Here is an 18,185-nt window from a genome sequence, read left to right as displayed (position 1 = left end):
TCAGCACCACAAAGTCCATCATTCTTCTTTTTCTCTCTCTGGTTTTTCTGCTGCATATATCTGCTCTCAATCACAGCTGTGCAATTCTTATCAGCTCAGGGGGGAAATTGAAACGTCAGTGCTGGGTGAACACTAGCACCTTTTCCATTGATGGCTATGTCGTTCAGCCGATACATATCTTAAACAAGGCAAATATTTAGAGGGATATTACAGAGGGTTATTACAGAAAGCGAGTAAGGTGGACATCTTTTTTTTCACAATATCAGAATATTGTGCTTCTGTTGCATGACGTGTTAAATTATCTGAAATTCTTTGTTGAATGTGCAAAATATTCCATGTAAGGAATATTTTAGCTTATGCAGATCCCTGGAGAACAGACGTTGTTGCTCAGCTAGAACATGATGCACAGAAATATGTGAAATGACTGTGATCTCTGAACACCTCATCCTGTGGTGCTGCTATATGTTGTGTTGAAGTCATGTAGTGGCGGTACAGTTGGGTTTAGGCACCAAAACTACTTGGTAAGGTTTTGGAAAAGATCATGTTTTGGTTAGAATAACTACATTTTGGGGCACCCAGGGGCTTACCTGGTAGAGCTGGTGCACTATGTACAAAGACCTTGTCCTTGCCGCAGCAGCCGCAAGTTCATTTTCAACCCTGACCCTTAGCCTCATATCATCCCCTCTCTTCCCCTTTCACACTACGAGCTGTCCTAACAAAAGCCCCAAAATTATTTTTTTAAAAAATACATATATGTTATTTACAGGGCAGCACGGTGGGATTAAAGAACCAAAAGTACTTGGTTAGGTTTCATAAAGCTCGGGTTTCAGTTAAAATTAACACATTTGTTACACACAGGGTGGTCTGAACACCAAAATAACTTAATTAGGATTACAAAAAGATTCTGTTTTTGGTTAAAATTAATATATTTGTTACATACGGGATGCCATGGTTAGGTTTAAGCACCAAATTAGTTGGTAAGGTTTCTAAAAAGATTATGTATTTGATTTGAATTGCTACATTTGTTATTTACAAGGCATCAGTGTTGAATTTAGGTACCAAAGATACTTGGTTAAGTTTTCGTAAAATATTTTGTTTTCGCTTAATAATTATGTTAGGTTTGCACAGGGCAGCATGGTTGGGCAACAACTTGCTTAGGTTTTGAAGAAGATTGTATTGTTAGTTAAAATGACTATGTTTGTTACATAGAGGACGCAAATACATCGTAAAATGACCTAAGTACGTAATGTACCATAACATAACTATGTAAAGGACGCTAGTACCTACAGTTGCCTCAAGGTGAAAGTCCAGTGTTTGTTTGACCCAGTCACCCCTCTGACCTCCTTAGTACATGGACTTTCTCGCTCTTTATACTACTTACAATGGTTGTTACCGTCACCACCGCCCAATTTGTGACGTCTTTTACACCAGGGGATTCGCATGTCCACCACGACAAAGGCTCCACATTGACTTTCTGTTGGCACTGTTTTCCATAGCGTCTGTGTTTCCCCCTACGTAAACCTGGACCAGACCCTTAGCTCTAACCCTAACCACCAAGGGGGGAATTACGCATTAACAGCAGTACAGTACGCTACAACACTACAGTATTTGACAAGAGAACACATTTCGATGCATCATTTCAACACAATACGTGCCACCACGTCATGCGGTGTTAAGAGGTTTTGGTCATTTCTTGTGTTTCTGTTGTACCATGTTGACATTTTCTTACCTCCCACTGCTTGCTTCTCAGGTTCAAAGGACAAAGTAACCATTCCAACCTCAAGCTTCCCCAGACTTTCTGTATCTGACGGGCAGTCATCTCCGGCCTCTCCATCCTCCGTCTCCCTCTCTACCTCGGAACTGTCCCCATCTTCACCCAAAACAGTCGCCCCTGACGAGTTCTCTGGGGGGGATCGCAGAGCATCCGGGTCCCCTGGTGCTGGGCAGGAGCATGGTAGGCAGGCTAACAGATCCAGAGGACAGCAGCCCTCTCACCACAACCATAAGCGTACCACCAGCCCCAGCACCCAGACCAGAAAAACAAGCAGGAGCGACTCCAAGTCTGCAAGCCCCAAGAGAGCCACTGATGGCTGGGCGGATCACGAGCGCTCTCAGAGCCCTAGAAAAACTGAGCGAGGCCACAGCGGATCCCTGGAGGATATGAGAAAGGACAGAAAAGCCCAAGGGCAGAGAGACCACCACTCCTCTAGCCCCAGGAAGAGCTCCAAGAGAGAACAGGACCCAGCTGTGCCTTTGAAGAACCTGGAGGAGCCTCAGAGCCCCAGGCGTCCAGCTGGCCAACAGCCCAGCGTTGCCTCTGGAGAAGGGAAGGACTGGAGGTACAGGGAGGGGGATGCAGCCTACTGGCAGGAGCGGGGGGCCACAGAGAGTGGAGACAAAGGCTCAGGGACTAGTGAACGCCAGAAGAAAAGCAAAAGGGCTGAGCAAGAGTTGCAAAAATCCAACAGGGAGAGGGCAGGGTCGGATGCTGATAGCGGCACCCTGAGCCGGAGGAGTGGAAGAGAGAAGGGGGATAAGGACAGCAAGTACCACGGTCCACCTGAAGAAGCGAACAAAAAGGACCCCAGAGGTTCAAGCAGTAGCATCCAGGACCCCAGCTGCAACGGGAGCACTACCAGCAAGAAGGCTCCCATCACCCCTGGTCCTTGGAAAGTCCCCAGTTCTGCCAAGATCCAGTCCCAGGTGGAGACATCATACGCGGATGTCTGATATCTTCCTCGGACTCCCTGCGTGTATACAAAAAAGCTGAGCCTCTGAACGACAGACATTCAGAACGGAAGGATGTTTTTTAAAACTCTCGGACAAAGCAGATCACTGTGTAAGCAGCAACATAGCTTCTCATTGCTTTTTTTGTTGTTGTTGTTGTTGTTTTTCACCCAGTTTGCCTCGTTCAGTTTGCATCAAGCTGCTGATGTCCAATCTGACATGCGTGCTATATTTGTTTTGTAGCGTGTGACAGGTTGAGTGTGAAGGTTTTCTTGAATGCGAAGTTGTGCCAATCAGACTCCGGTTATAAAGAAGCTGCTCCGTTTTGCACTCACTGTGAGATGAACTGCGCTCCCTGTCTACCCGCCTCGATGAAGGAACCTGCTTTTTTTGTCACATTGAAGGTTGAAGTTATCCGTGCAGTCATTCAGCTTCTCTTGCAAACAAGATTGGTTCACTTTTGCTGTCAGTGATAAAAAAATCTCAAAAGTGAGGCTGGTGAGTTTGTGTTGAATTCGGCAGCAAAGGGTGACATCTTTGAAGTCATTTACTGTCTGTTGTGAACTGTTTGGGTGAATGTTTTTGTGCACATGAGAAGACTCTTTTATCACATTAGCTTATCAGAGGGTGGACAGACCACCCCGGAGCTTTATATGCATCAATCAGCAGACCAGATACTTGTGGTTCTAATGTTGTTACATGTGTGTTAATGATAAAGCATAATGTAATTTATTGAAATTCTATGTAAACAAAAACTGTTAGTACACTTATCCACGCTGAGTCATTTCACATTTAATGTGGATTTAACAATAGGAACAGAATGTGTAGACAAGCATCACCATCTCAAATAATTACACTATGAAATCTATACATTCTATTTCTACGATTTCACGCGAGCCTGATTCATAATGTCGTCTACTGTTTGCAGCTCTGTATTTTACGTCCTCTCTGGCTCTATGTGTGTATGTATAAAAGCTGACAGGTAGGCCTGTGTATTTTTAGATATCGCTGTAGCATCGACTATAATCTGAAACATATATTATTTAACAAAGTGATTACACATATATTGACACATAATTTAGATGAGTTGAATTAACAGAGCTTGATTGTAAGAAGTGAGAACTCTGCCTTTGACTTGTGAAGACATATTTGTATTTTTATCATCACAAAGGTAGGCACAAAAACTCCTCATTCTAACCTCCAAAGCTATTTTTGATCCATTTTTTATCCTCAACCCCGATCCAAAAAGGTTGTGACACTGTGTGAATTGTAAAATATAACAAAATGCAATGTTTTGCAAATCCCTTTTGACCTACATTCAATTGAATACAAGTCAAAAACAAGATATTTGATGTTCAGACTGATGAACTTAATGTTTCTTTGTAAATATACTCTTATTCTGAATTTGATGCCTGTAACACATTCCAAAAAAGTTGGGATTAGGGCATGTTTACCTCCGTGTTACATCATATTTTCTTTTAACAGCACTCAGTTTGGGAAAGGGACACTAATTGCTGAACTTTTGAAAGTGAAACTCTTTCCAGTTCTTGCTTGATCTACACCTTCAGTCGCTGAACAGTGCAGCTCTCCACTTCCGTACTTTGTGTTTCATGATGCACCAACCATGTGCAATAGGAGACAGCTCTGGTCTTTAGACAGTTCAGTCTCATACCTGCAATCTTTTACTACACAGCCACACTGTTATAGCACGTGCAGAATGCAGTTTGGTAATTTTGCTGAAATAAGCAGGAACGTCCCTGAAAAAGATGTCTGGATGGCAGCATATGTTGCTCCAAAACATCTATACTTATATGCTTTTATGGTGTCTTAACAGATGTGAAAAGAAGCCCTGTTTTGATCCACCAGTGCTGTTCATTTCAGATCAGTTCGGTATGCATTTTTGTGGATGTTATCAATGCACCGTTCCTTACTGTTCCTATTTTTTTTGCACCACTCTGTTAGGATCAGGGAAATGGGAACAGTAAGTGTACTGAACTGAACCGGACTGCTTGGTGGAAATGAGGCTTTACCCACGATGTCATGGAAACTCACAGACCCCCATATCATCACAGATGCTCATGCACTGGCAACAGTCTGAATGGTCCTTTTCCTTTTTACCCCCGAGGACACAACGGCTATGATTTTAAATAATAATAATAATAATAATAATTGAAATGTGGACTAGTCAGACCACAGCACCCTTTTTCATTTTATGTCTTTTCTCAGTTTTTTTGCCCCTGTTCCAACTTTTTTGAAGCATGTTGCAGGCATCAAATTCAGACTGAGTTTATATTCCTTAAAAAAAACAAACAAAGTTCATCAGTTTGAACATCAAATTTCTTGTCTTTGCACTGTATTCAACTGAGTATAGGTCGATTCAGATTTGTAAATCCTTGTATTGTGTTTTTATTTATGTTTTGCTCAGTGTCCCAAGCTTTATGGAACTCGGGGTTTGGTACATGACCCGTGATGTGAGGAGAAAAGTGTAAATGTTTTCTTAATCATTCATCATTAACAACATCATGACTGTCACGTTTGTGTCATAAATAAACTCCCTAAGAATGCAGTTAATTTTCCACACAAGGAGGGAAAGTCATCACAATATGATTCCACAGAGTGCAAATGTGAAAATGACTGCTTCTATGGGAGTCTTATTTGAAATTACTCTATAAAGTCTATCAGATTTAATAAAACAGGGATTTAAATCCCAGATGGAAAATATATATTTTTAATTTATTGGGATGAGTTGTGCCCTGCTCTGACGACTAAATTTAATGTTGTTTAAATGTAGCTACTGTGGAGTACAGAGACATCTAGTGGTTTATTAGCTGCTTGACGCTTCCCCTCATCAGCCTGTTAAACACATGCATCTCTTGGTCTGAGAGACCACTTACTAATTTATTGTCCACTTTATTGTTGATACGATGGGCTACTGTATTATTTACTGTTCATGCCATTACCATGTATGATACTGTGGCCTTGCATTGCTCCAACACATATATAAAAAGAAGGAAGTCTTTTAGTTTTGACATCATGGTAGTTGTAAATGTTTATAAATTGTACAGCACCTGTATAAATCTTTGCCTTCATGCAGACAGAAAATCCTCTGTAAATCGTTTCATTATTTTTTTAAGGGAGCCGAGAGGAAATGATATAAAATGGGTGAAAAAGAAATAATCTGGTCATGGCATTCTGTTCATGCACTGATAAATAAAGGTTTACTGAATAAATGTGACTATGTTGGGTTTTTTTTTTGATTTAGGGAAGCGAGTGTATTCAGAATTAACAATGAAGTTGACTTTGACTTTAATTCTATTGATCGTGCACTTGTTTTTAAAACAATAATAAAATAAAATCTCTATCCATTTTATTCTTTGAAATGTATCTCTTTGCATATCCCTCCTTTTACACACATACATGAAGTCCAGAGGGTCAGTCAGAGTCAGCCATAGCAAGGTGCCTCTAGAGCGGTTTGGGACTTGCTTAAGGGCACTCCAGGAGGTGAACTGGAGGCCGTATGTACAGTTTATATTGGCAGATGTAATATTGCATTTTACTATTATTTTTTAAACTTCTTTGACTCTCACCACAGATTTTTCCCACAAATTCTAGGTCTTCCAATGTATTGATAGGGGATAATATCCCCTGTCCTGATTTTGTGCAAAAATTCTGAGTTTATTTGAAGGTAGTGTTTGGCTGCAGTGGATGACCCAACATTTAAAAAAAAAAAAAAAATAGGGAAAAACTATATACTTTTTATAGTAACATATTTTTAAAAATATGTTACACTATATAGTTTTGTAATGTAGTTTGTTTGTTTTTTAACTTATTAATTTAATTTTCTTGTGCTTTAAACCAATTTCTTGCTAATTTTTGGGTCATTTTTTCCCTTTTATTGCCTCTTCCCATGTTTTTGAAAAAGATTAAGACAATTTGCAAATTTGTCTGCTTCCTCCAGTATGTTAGTACCATAAACTGTTTGACTGCTTCACACTGATACCACGTCTCTCTCCTGTAAACAGTGAAGCACTGCCTCTCGCGGCTGTGACTAAATTAACCATTACGTCAGCTGAGAAGAAGTGAGTGCGTGCGGGGCAGCACGCAGTCAGTACAGCTGACTCAAACTCCCGTGCAGCTTTGCAACATCAACCAACTACATCACCCACAGCTCCGTGCGCTGCGCGTGCGCAACACAGCCAAAATATCGAAATAAACTACAAATTAACGGCACGAGGACTACAGTTCTTCGGGCGCGTGCGCGGTTGGAAGCCCGAGTCCTTTAAATGAACTGTACGTGCAAAGATGGCAGCTCAAGTCGACTTGCTCCGTGCCAAAGTAGAAGAGGAGAAGGTGAGGGACAGCCTGGACAGACTCATCAGAGAGAGGAAGAAGAAGAAGAGGAAGGAGCTGTCGCCGCCGGCTGACAAACGGGAGAAGTCCGAGAAAGAGGCGAAGAAAGTGAAGCTCCATCATCACCACAACCACCACCAACACTCCGAGCACCGGAGCCACCAGCCGCACCAGCTGCAGCAAAACCCCAAACCGCACAAGTTCAGCGCAGACAAACATGTCCTGCACAGCCACCACCACCACCACCACCGTCACGGTTTCTCCAACGGTACGAAGAGCCTGCAGCAGCCGGCTCTCCCTCCTCCTCCCCCGGGGAGGAAGGTGTCGGAGCAGCTGCAGAAGAAGCGAGCGGTGCCCCATCAGGAGCCACCTGCGCTCTTCACTTTCACGCCGCTCAAAATGGTCAAGGCCAAGCCCCAGGATTTCAAGGAAAAGCACCGGGATAAAGAGCTGAAACTGAAGCTCAAGAAGGAAAATACCGAGGCCAATGTGAAACACGGCGAGCTGAAGAAAAAGAAAGGTGAGTTTTATTGTTTTGTGCATATAAGAAAGGGGGTGTCTTATTTAGAAAATGGAATTAAATACAGATTTTTTTTTTAGATTTTCTCAAAGTGGTGACAACATAACTCTTTGACTAGTTGCAAGAGATTTACAGTTGTTATTCTGTGTGGTTCAGTACTGACACACAGGGCCGTCATCACCTGTTTAACATAGTGGGGGCATTTTAATGTACACACCTTGTGCAACTCACGCTGCTGGGGAAGTTCCCCTCAGAGGAAATTTTAATGGTTAAAATGACCATTGTGGAGCATATTGAAACAAAAATCTTGGAACAGGGGTTGTCATAGTTTTCATAGCAAATTCTTCCATTTTGAACACTCTTGTGTTTTTTTTTTTTTTGGGGGGGGGGGGGGGGGGCAATATGTATTATAATAACAGTATGTAAAATGCTGTTTTGGTTGTAGCAGAATTCAGTAACTTTTACCTGCTCTCTTAAGGAAGAGGGACACTGTACACAATGGTGCCATTATAGAGAACTTAGTGTGTGTGTGTGTGTGTGTGTGTGTATATATATATATAACATAATGTTGTGAGTGTTGGTGGCCAACTGTTATTAGGGGTCAACCGATAATGTTTTTTTTTTAGGGCCGATACCAATTATTAGTAGTTGATGAGACTGATAACTGATGTCTGGAACCAATATGCATTTGCAATAAAAAATTGAAACTTTCAACATCATAAACTGAAAGTTCCCAGAAACTTTTTTTTTTTTATAAAATCAAGTGAAAATTTAAATCAAAAATCAAAATAGCTCCCTGAGGTTTTACAAAGTAAAAGTTCCTCCAATGCTGACACTTTCTATGCACTTTTTATAATTAATTAATTTTATTGGCGATCATTAAAATAAAAAGCAGATACAAATAATTGGCAAAATGTCAAATATTGGCCCCAAATAATTAGTCAGGCTGATAATATTTCGGCCCCTAATTGTTATGCATTGTTCAGAAAATAATCACACGTAGTGTTTAACAGGGTCACAGAGCAAAATACACACACCCTGCCACTCTGACTTTTATTTTTTTCCTGCATCTGTAGAGCCAAGGCCCCACGATGAGAATGTGAAGTCTCTAACACTGGAGGAATATCTCCTGAAGAAGAAAAAGAAGAAGAAGAAGCACCGGGAGGAGGAGCACAGCGCCAAAAAGGTCCGGTACATGCATAACAAGGCGGTTCAGACTGTGTGTTCGGGGTTTGGCACAGATCTTCCTCTGCCCGTTCGTCCTGATCCGTCTCTTCCAGACACAGTGAAACACGAAAGCAGTCGGCAGCCCGCCAGAGACACTGTCGACAACCACCAGCCCTACCTCCACGCTCTCAAACTCGGACACGTCTCCTTCCTCTCCCACCAAGACCACTATATCCGCAGCTCCTGCCTGCAGACGGGTACCTGGTACGGACGCTTCATGCACGAGGAAAAGCAAGCCAATGGTGGGGGGTCAGTTCTGCACGCATACGCTGATGAGTTAGCTTGTCTCAGCCCGGCTGAGATGGAGTGCTTTGCTCAGGAGTTTCTGGAGTTGGCTTTTGCCGAGAAGCCCAGAGGTGCAGCCAGGTACGCTTTGGCAGTGGTGCACCGCGCAGCCGCCTTCCTACCGGACTTCCTGGACTACTTTGCCTTCAACTTCCCCAACACGCCGGTCAAAATGGAGATACTGGGAAAGAAAGACATTGAGACCACCACGATTGCCAACTTTCACTCTCAGGTATGTAAAAAGTTAACTTCCTGGTTTTCACAGAGATTTTGGCAATGCGCTCAACATCTGCATTTTCACAAAGTCATAGCTCATAGCTTCTGATGGGAGCAGAGGACATTTAGTGTTTTTCTTGATCAGCTCAATCAGCAAGATTTTTTATTTATTTATTTATTTATTAATTTTCTTGCAACTAAAAACTATTTTCATTATCAATACATCTATCATCTTTTAATTAGGTGTTTTGTCTATAAAATGTCAGAAATGGTGAAAAATGCCCAAGATAATATTTATGTTATTTATGTTATTTGTAACTGTCCAACCAGCAGTCAGAAACAAAAAAAGATTCAATTTATCATCTCAGAAATCGAAGAAAAACCCCAAAATGTTCACATTTGCGATGTTGGAGCAGGAGAACTTTTGGTAGTTTTTGCTTTGAAAGACTTAAATTGGTGAATCGGTTATCAGAATTGTTACTATCAAAGTTTTGGTCAGTCAACTAATTGATCGTGATTGTGTCTGAAATAGCGTATGTAAAAGCAATTAGCAGTTGTGTCAACAGTGCATTTAAATAAAATTAAGTTCCAGTTACAGTTCATGCACAACACATTTGACACCCAGTAGTTTACGTAGTTGTTCTGTTGTAACCCCTTGAAACCAAAACTTTTCTTTCTAACACATGGGAAAAAGGCAATGAGCAACAAAAGAAGAACTGACCCAAAGACTGGCAAGAAATTCATAAAAAGTAAAATTACCTGGAAATTAGTGGTGGAAAAAAAACAAGTAAATTATCTTAAAATTAGTGGGGGGGAAAAATGAAAAAGAAAGTTAAAAAAATATAAAATGACCTGGAAAAAGTGCTTGAAAATTCTAATAATTTTGTAACATAATTTTAAAATAAATATAAATATAGTTTTTCCTATCTTTCTTAAAATAATTTTCTAAATCCATTTAATTTCTTGGAATTTTTGGAACATTTCTTATCTAGTTTCTGGTTGCCTTTTTCCACATTTTTTGAAAGAAATCACACCAACTTGAGTTCAAAGGGTTAAAATCTGTGCTGGAGGTAGGATGTCTTCATGTGTGATGTCTGATCTGCAGAGGACACAGAGAGCTCAGCAGTTTTCTGTTTATGCAGTTTTTTGTTTATGAGTAGACCCAGTTTGGTAATTTAACCACTGGCGAGTCGAGAGAATAAATTGATGCTTTGAGAGCAACATGATTGCACTAACATGCTTTATTGTATCTTGTGCACTTTACCAGGTCAGTGGTGAACATAAAACAGGCCTTTGGAAAGACAGCATCATAATAACTGCAGTGTTCACAGATCAGGATAATAACATTACACAGATTCATGTACCCTTTTGCATAATTTTTCGATGACTTAAAGCATAACAACTTTTTAAAACAAAATTTAAAAAACGAAACTTCATCTGTCCTTGATCCTGCTGCATCTATGGAGTTCAAGGATGAGTTGATAAAAATCAGCAGCTACTATGAAAATTCCATCTCGTTCTTTGGGCATGTTGCTGCTGATGGCATCATTCAAATCCTGCAGTGCATTTTTTCATTTGCATCAGAGTCTTGTGTCCTTATGGCTCCCAACAAGGTCGGTCTATCCAGTGCAATAGCTTTATCTGGGATGTTAGGGGTCAGTGAGTCTCAATCACATCGTCCACTGTATTCTTCTGTGACCGGACATTAGCCAGATGAAGGCTTGGTAGAGGAAAAGCCCCTGGTCCAAGTCAGGTCAGCCTCGCCCTGATGCTGGCTCTCCTCCCTCTTTTCGACCTCCTCATCCTCTTGAGGTCTGCTGCATTCAGTCCAAACCCCACACAACTTTTTCCAATGTTGATAGGTGCTTCTCTATCATAGAAAAGTCGAGCTTCAGCAGAAGGGGCCATCGAGTCAAGAAAATAGAAAAATATAGCAAAAAAGTTGCAAGAATTTGAGGTTAAATCGATGGAAATTTTTGAATTGTATTACCCTTTTTCCCATGCCTCTCAAAACCTGTCAATCCAGTCCAAACCTGGTAATCCAAATGATTTTATCCCACTCATCTTCTTCAAAAGCCACTGTAACTTCAACACTGTGGTGAACTTATAGTCAGATTTGTTTATAAGCATTGAATAATAATGGGAAGCCCCCGTGTCCTGTCTGCAATAATTTTGCGTAGGACAGGTATGGAACCTTTTGCATTAGTGATTACAGTCGGGTGTATTTTCTATGCAGTTACCTACACTTTGGTAGCTGCAAGTTCATTTGTAAAAAAGAATTCTACATATAGAAGTATGGAGCTTAAAGGCTGTGGTCTGCAGCTTATCTCTCAGACACACTCATAAGCATGTAAGGAATCCAACAGTGTGGCTGTGTATGGATTTTCAGGGTAAAATGGATCCGTAAAAAGGCATGATGTGCTGCTGCAGCTTCGTCACAGCAACTCCCCTGTGGTGTGTAAATTCTACATCTAGCTTAAAGGATTATGTCGGACAAAAGTAATATTGTAAATTCGATGTTGCTTCCTCGGAGCAGTAATTCTGTTTTACTAAATGTAGAACGTTAATGACAACACCAAGGGAGCGAGGGAGTTTCAGTACATCATTAGTAATCATATCTTGTAGATGCATCTTTTTGTACACCAGCAGGAAAAAGAGTATGCCGAGACAATTAGTATATGGCTTATGCTGTATACAGTAAGTGTGTAGTGATATACGCATGGGACTCTTGTCAACACCCACAATATTTGCACGTAGCATCACATGCTGTCATAGAGTGCATTTAGTAATTTTACACCTATCACTATAGGAATATGACATGCTGTTGTTACCATTATTGCTGTGCATCTCTCCCCCTCTTTCTTTCTCTTTCTTTTTTGTCATTATTGTAAGTTAATTGTTATTTATGACATCTATTGCACGTCTGTCCGTCCTGGAAAAGGGATCCCTCCTCAGCCGCTTTTCCCGAGGTTTCTTCCATTTTTTTCCTGTTACAGGTTTTTTTGGGATATCGTACGCTGTAAAGCCCTCTGAGGCAAACTGTGTTTTGTGATAATGGGCTTTATAAATAAAATTGAATTGAATTATTAAATGTCACATTGAATGACATAACTTGTTCCTCCTGTCTTAGGTAAGCCGGACTTACTGTTCAGGAACGTACCGGTCCGGACCCATGAGACAGATCAGCTTGGTGGGCGCCGTGGATGAGGAAGTTGGAGACTATTTCCCAGAGTTTCTCGACATGCTGGAGGAGTCTCCCTTTCTCAAGGTCATTAAAATCACTGACACTTGAATAACGTTGATCATCTTGTTACAATGCAATCTGTTTGGAAACCAAGGGTCTTGACATTCATGTGAATGCCACTTTAGAAACAGCACCACCCAAAAACAGTTTCAGACCAAGTACACCTACACTCTCCGATAGCAGTGCCCCCCCAGACATTGCACCATGCCATACCACAAAATCTGCTCAATTCAGTTTGTCGTCAGTTACATTGCACACTGTCTGATTTTAATATTACAGCTCCAGAGATTCGAGCATAAGCCAGTATGTTTCAGGAACAAATGCTAAATGTTTTACTGGTTTTAACGTGTGTGTGTGAATGTCTGTGTGTGTGCGTCACCACAGATGACTCTACCGTGGGGAAGCCTCTCCAGTCTGAAGCTGGACTGCCGCTCTCAGAGTGACGACGGGCCCATCATGTGGGTGCGACCGGGAGAACAAATGGTTCCCACTGCTGACATGCCCAAGTCACCTTTCAAAAGACGCAGGTAACAACTCAGCTGCAGAGGCAATATATAAGCACAGATCCATATAGTAGAAAAATGATTGTGCTGACTGAATACTTGTCTTCTTGTCCTTTCTTCGTCTTCTCACATCTTTTTATGCAGGTCCATGAATGAGATAAAAAATCTGCACTACCTGCCGAGGGCCAGTGAGCCCCGAGAGGTTCTGTTTGAGGACCGGACCAAGGCCCACGCTGACCACGTAGGCCAGAGTTTTGACTGGCAGAGCACTGCTGCTGTGGGGGTCCTGAAGGCGGTGCACTTTGGAGAATGGTGAGTGATATGCTTTGATAAAATGTTCGCAAGTGGTAATAAACTCTGATGAAGACACAGGGGTGTTGACACATTAATCTTTACATTACTAAAGGCTGTAAAATGATCAGTGTGTTAGAGTCCTTTTTTCTCCTTTGAAAATGCTCTGTCCCTGAGCTGAGGGCACCTGGTTTGGCCGCATGCGCGGGAAAACCTGTTTCAAATGACAAAAATGCTTGGAATCACATAGTATGTGATGAGGGGTAGTGGCTTGTCTGTGTGTTATAAGCTTTCAATGCCAGTAACAGCTGTGGATGGAGGCATTGTGTTTTTGGGTTGTCTGTCTGTCAATATTTAAGCTCAGTTCAGAGGGAATTTCTTCAAATGTAGCACAAATGTCCACTTTGTTTCAAGGATTAACTCAGTGTATTTTGGTGGTTAAACGTCACACCTCACACCTCACAAAGTATGTTTTTTGCCAGAACTTGTACGCTAATTGGGACAAAATTTGACACAAATGTGTAATAGGATATAATGAAGAAGTGATGACCAAAAGGCCAAAGTTACCTTCACTTTGACATATTGATGTTGTAGTCAAGATACTAATTTGGCGACATTAATCTCCTTGAAACTGTGCTGATTGTATAGATCTGCTGTGCTGTCGGGGAGGAAGTTGTGTGTGAAGCATCCGTGTTTCAGAATTTGAAACTTCTTCCCAGCAAGCATCAATATTTGAAGCGTTATCTGCTGTCTTGGCTACATATGAGTCAGGACAGAAATCGATGCAAACTGTAACTGCAACTTGACTTAACGGAGGCAAACGACCGCATGGTGGTAATTCTAGTTTTCACAGATCATCTGCCTCAAGTACGACTGTCAATATCCTGTAATCTGTTACAGGAGTAATCGACCTCGGATAACCAAAGACGTAGTGTGCTTCCAGGCTGGGGACTTCAATGAAGTTGTTCAGAGGCTGCAGCTGGATCTGTACGAGCCCCCCGTGTCTCAGGTCAGAATCCATAATCCATCAGGATGAGTGTCATATCACAGGTCTTTTTTGTCATGGTACAGGTATACTAGTAAAAACGTAATATTAAAGTATGCGTGTCTGGATGCAGTGTGTCCAGTGGGTCGACGACGCCAAACTCAACCAGCTGAGGAGAGAGGGCATCCGCTACGTCCGTGTCCAGCTCTGTGACGACGACATTTACTTCATCCCGAGGAACGTCATCCACCAGTTTAAGACGGTGTCCGCAGTCTGCAGCCTGGCCTGGCACATCCGCCTCAAACAGTACCACCCAGAGGGGAAGGACAAGGAGGAGGAGCAGCGTCCCAGTGATCTCAGCCCCACCTCAGGCCGATTCTCTTTCTCCTCTCCTGCCAGACCGGACGCCACCGTCACCCCGTGTGCACGACCACAGGGAGACAACATCCAGGGTGGCGTGGCCAAAACCGAAGAACCAGAGTTTCAGAGGCCTGCAACGCCTCCTCAGGAGCCTCAGCCGGCCCCCCCACAGCCCACCAAATCTGCTCACCTGCCACCAAGATACCAGGATCCCCACCTGTCCTTGGGAGCAGTCCACTCCGGATGTACTAAAGAGCCCAGCCTTCCAAAGTCTCTCAGCCACACATCAGAGTTCCCTAAATGACCTTTCTTTACCCCCAAAATCTCTCTCTCTCTGCCCACTTCGGGAGGAGCTTATTTAAAGGAATTGTAGACTAAAAACTGACATCTGTGTCAATCAGGAAGCCTTTAAATTATCTTTTTTTATCTTTAAAAATGACAAAAAATGTTCACATTGTATGTTTTTCTGGCAAAAGTGACTTAATGGCACACATTTTGTTCTTTTTTTTATTGATAGCATCGAAAACTGGAACTCTCTCCTGTCTCATTTAAAAAGTGTGTATCATGTGAAGAAAGTATCATTTTTAGACTGACAATATGAGTTGCCAACCTTACTGTAAGAGACACATACTTGATTTATGTTCAAGGCTCCGCTGTTTCTTTTTCTGACAGAACGATTTCTTGAGAGATGGAAGTCTGTGGCAGGTGGATGATTGTTTATGTACATAATATAAGATTACTCTGGAAGCATGATACTGACATTATCCTTTTATTCATTTCAGTGACAGAGGCATCTAGACTAATGTTACGCAGGTGATTTCCTCAATTTCACGCATTGAGGATATTGTCAGGTGTCTGTACAGCTTTGCCATATGAATCGGAAGCTTAGGATATTTGATGTTCTGGGTTTGTTAGAGACCGTAAACATAAGAAACTAAAAAATGACTTTTTTAATTGAATAGGCTACATTTCCATTAGGTTGAGACTTAAAGGACCTGGATATGACATTCAGAGCATAAATAAAGCAGCAAACTACTATTTGCTAGGTAAAGAGTTAGTGGAGGAATTAGCAAAAAATGAAGTCGCGCTTTCTCTGCGTGTTGTGATCTGAGCTTCTCTGCTCTTTGTCGAGGTAGACGGTCTGGCGGCTCGTGAGTTCCTGTGTGTGCTTTGCACTGCGCTCACATGGCTGTTACCACTGATAATGCTGTCCCGGCCCAAATGCCCATCCGACCAATCGTGAGCAGCCCCACTGAATGCAAGCGCACAGATTAGCTGTCACAGCTATCAATCCTACTTTTGTATCATTAAAACCGATCTTGTCATAACAAACATCAGGGTGACGAGAACAACCTTCAGTGACAGAAATCATCTTTGGGAAAAATTTATTTGGCGTGTACTTTGAGTTTTTAGTTTGACCTATGACTATTCACTAATGTGGCAGTGTGGGGTATATGACCTATACTGCAGTCAGACACCAGGGGGCGATAGAGATTGAAAAGCCACAGTTTTGGGGAGCTTTCATGTTGTCTTTCTTTATATGCAGTCTATGGGTATAACACATGCGCAATGCAACTGAGGCTGCGATGTCGGAGGTTTACAGCAGACGGCTCAGGTGCTCTTTGCGTGTGCTCTTTTTAGCCTCCTTAGGTGCGCTCGACAAAACTTTTTGGCACACTCATTGATGGTGGCTGATATACAATAGAACATTTTGATATATAAAGTATTTATTTATGGACTTTCTCGTTTAATGATAATGTGCCGGCAATTGAGCCTCTCAGCAGCTGCAGTCCAGATTGGACTGCGTATGTGTTGTACTCCAACGGTCTGATGTCATTTGAAACTGTGACTTCTCCTCTTTTGAACCTCCTCGGCCAAACAGCTCACAGCCAGCGGCAGCAGTGCTGCTGGACTCTGACTCACAGATATGCTCTGAATGTTGCATGCAGCTCCTTTAAAAATCACCAAGTGAACTACAAGCACTTAACACTTTCTGTGTCAGCTTTATAAGTTGCTATTTGCGCAGTTCTTTATTTAAAAAGCATTTGATACAGTGCCCTTTTTTTCTTACTGTTGATACTGTTTTTTGATATTTTATTTATTTTCTTAAGATGGAGCTAAACATATTAACACAGGTTTAAAACCAGTGATGAATATTAAAGATTATTATTGAATAATTAAAGGAGCGCCCTTAAATGACAAAACAATTAACAGCTATTGCACTTAGCAATAATTGTGTGAATCTTTTCTTCAGGTGTGGATTTTGTCTTCAGAACTTGGTATGTAAATATGTTTTTTGTCTCTGCTGGGAATATGTGAACGCTGTTGGTGCACTTGGGTCATTTTTCACATGATTTAAATTCACTCTCACATTTATTTTTAGCTGATGATGTCATTTGTGTGATGAGGGCACCGTTAGAGAGGGTTAATGTGGTTGTGTGTGAGTGTTATTGTGTGAATTTATTCTGCAAACGCCTGTTTTTTTTCTTATAGTTACAGCAATTTCTGAAATAACGAAGTCTCCTGGAAAATTATCCATAACTGTGTTCTGCAATATGGCAGATGTAGGTGACTTTCACCTTGATTTCAAAACGATGAGTCCTAAAATAACACGGTCAACAGAGTTTCAGATCAGAGCACCACAGTTGGTGTTCATCTGAACCTCGCCGAGGCCTTCGTTCTGTAGTCTTCTATAAATGAAGTGATGATGTGATAATGTCTTTTCTCTGCCGCCGAATCCATCTTTGTGCCTTGTACTGTATACGTTCAGCCTCTTTTGAAACCGTGAGGTTTATTTATTGATGGGTAGGATGATAAATTGAGGATTGGCCAAGCAGCCATAGAGCTCAAATGAGCCTTTTTTTTGTTTTTTTTCTACATTTGCACGTCACCTGGAAGAAACAGTAACTACATCATTGTGGGGATGTCCCGATCAGGGTTTTTTTCTGAGTCATTTGATATTAAGTATCTGCTTGATACCGATTCCCAATGCGATACTTTTATTTACCTGGATAATAAAGCTGCACAAAGCACACTTCAAGTACTTTAAAATTATTAAAATCAGTTCAATGTTTATGCTTGACAGTTTAGCTCTGCAATGTCTGCATCCAAACACTTCCTAAGGGTTTTTGTTTTATTTTATTTTAGTAAGTGCAGCAGTGCAGCATTTTTAGTTATTTTTTCATAAAATGACCAAGTCAACACAGTGACATATGTACTCAGAAATAGCTCTCATATCCACTAAGTACAACAGTTGTTTTTGTTTGAATTTTCAATTCTTAAAAATTTGTAGCAGCTCAAATTGAATGTGAAAAAAATAATTTCTACTCATTGAAGTTGCAACATTACAATAAAACCAGAATATCAGCCACAAACTGTGCTCTCAGTTTACAACACGTGTGCTGGCGGACAAAAAAAGGATCAGGCAGGGCACGTGCTAAAAACAACTCACACAGATCGATCTAAAACTGTGTTGAT

The 18,185-nt window shown here is 41.4% G+C and overlaps 2 protein-coding genes across 2 annotated transcripts in view; both read left to right on the top strand.

Moving 5' to 3' along the window:
- The window catches only part of magi3a (membrane associated guanylate kinase, WW and PDZ domain containing 3a), a 170,041-nt gene extending 164,083 nt beyond the window's left edge, over positions 1 to 5,958 (top strand). The window contains 1 exon segment of the mRNA XM_042491298.1: positions 1,751 to 5,958. Within this exon segment, the coding sequence (XP_042347232.1) occupies positions 1,751 to 2,730 (980 nt within the window). The 3' untranslated portion in view covers positions 2,731 to 5,958.
- A 1,045-nt stretch (positions 5,959 to 7,003) lies between these two features.
- LOC121947197 (lysine-specific demethylase 9) lies at positions 7,004 to 16,036 on the top strand. The gene is made up of 7 exons (XM_042492132.1): positions 7,004 to 7,597; positions 8,674 to 9,341; positions 12,456 to 12,593; positions 12,954 to 13,096; positions 13,217 to 13,384; positions 14,264 to 14,372; positions 14,482 to 16,036. The coding sequence occupies exons 1-7, from the start codon at positions 7,030 to 7,032 to the stop codon at positions 15,010 to 15,012; spliced, it is 2,325 nt and encodes a 774-aa protein (XP_042348066.1). The 5' UTR covers positions 7,004 to 7,029; the 3' UTR covers positions 15,013 to 16,036.
- The last annotated feature ends 2,149 nt before the right edge of the window (positions 16,037 to 18,185 follow it).

The sequence above is a fragment of the Plectropomus leopardus genome, chromosome 8, assembly GCF_008729295.1.
Source record: "Plectropomus leopardus isolate mb chromosome 8, YSFRI_Pleo_2.0, whole genome shotgun sequence".
NCBI lineage: Eukaryota > Metazoa > Chordata > Actinopteri > Perciformes > Serranidae > Plectropomus > Plectropomus leopardus.
This window is presented reverse-complemented; position numbering and strand designations above follow the sequence as displayed.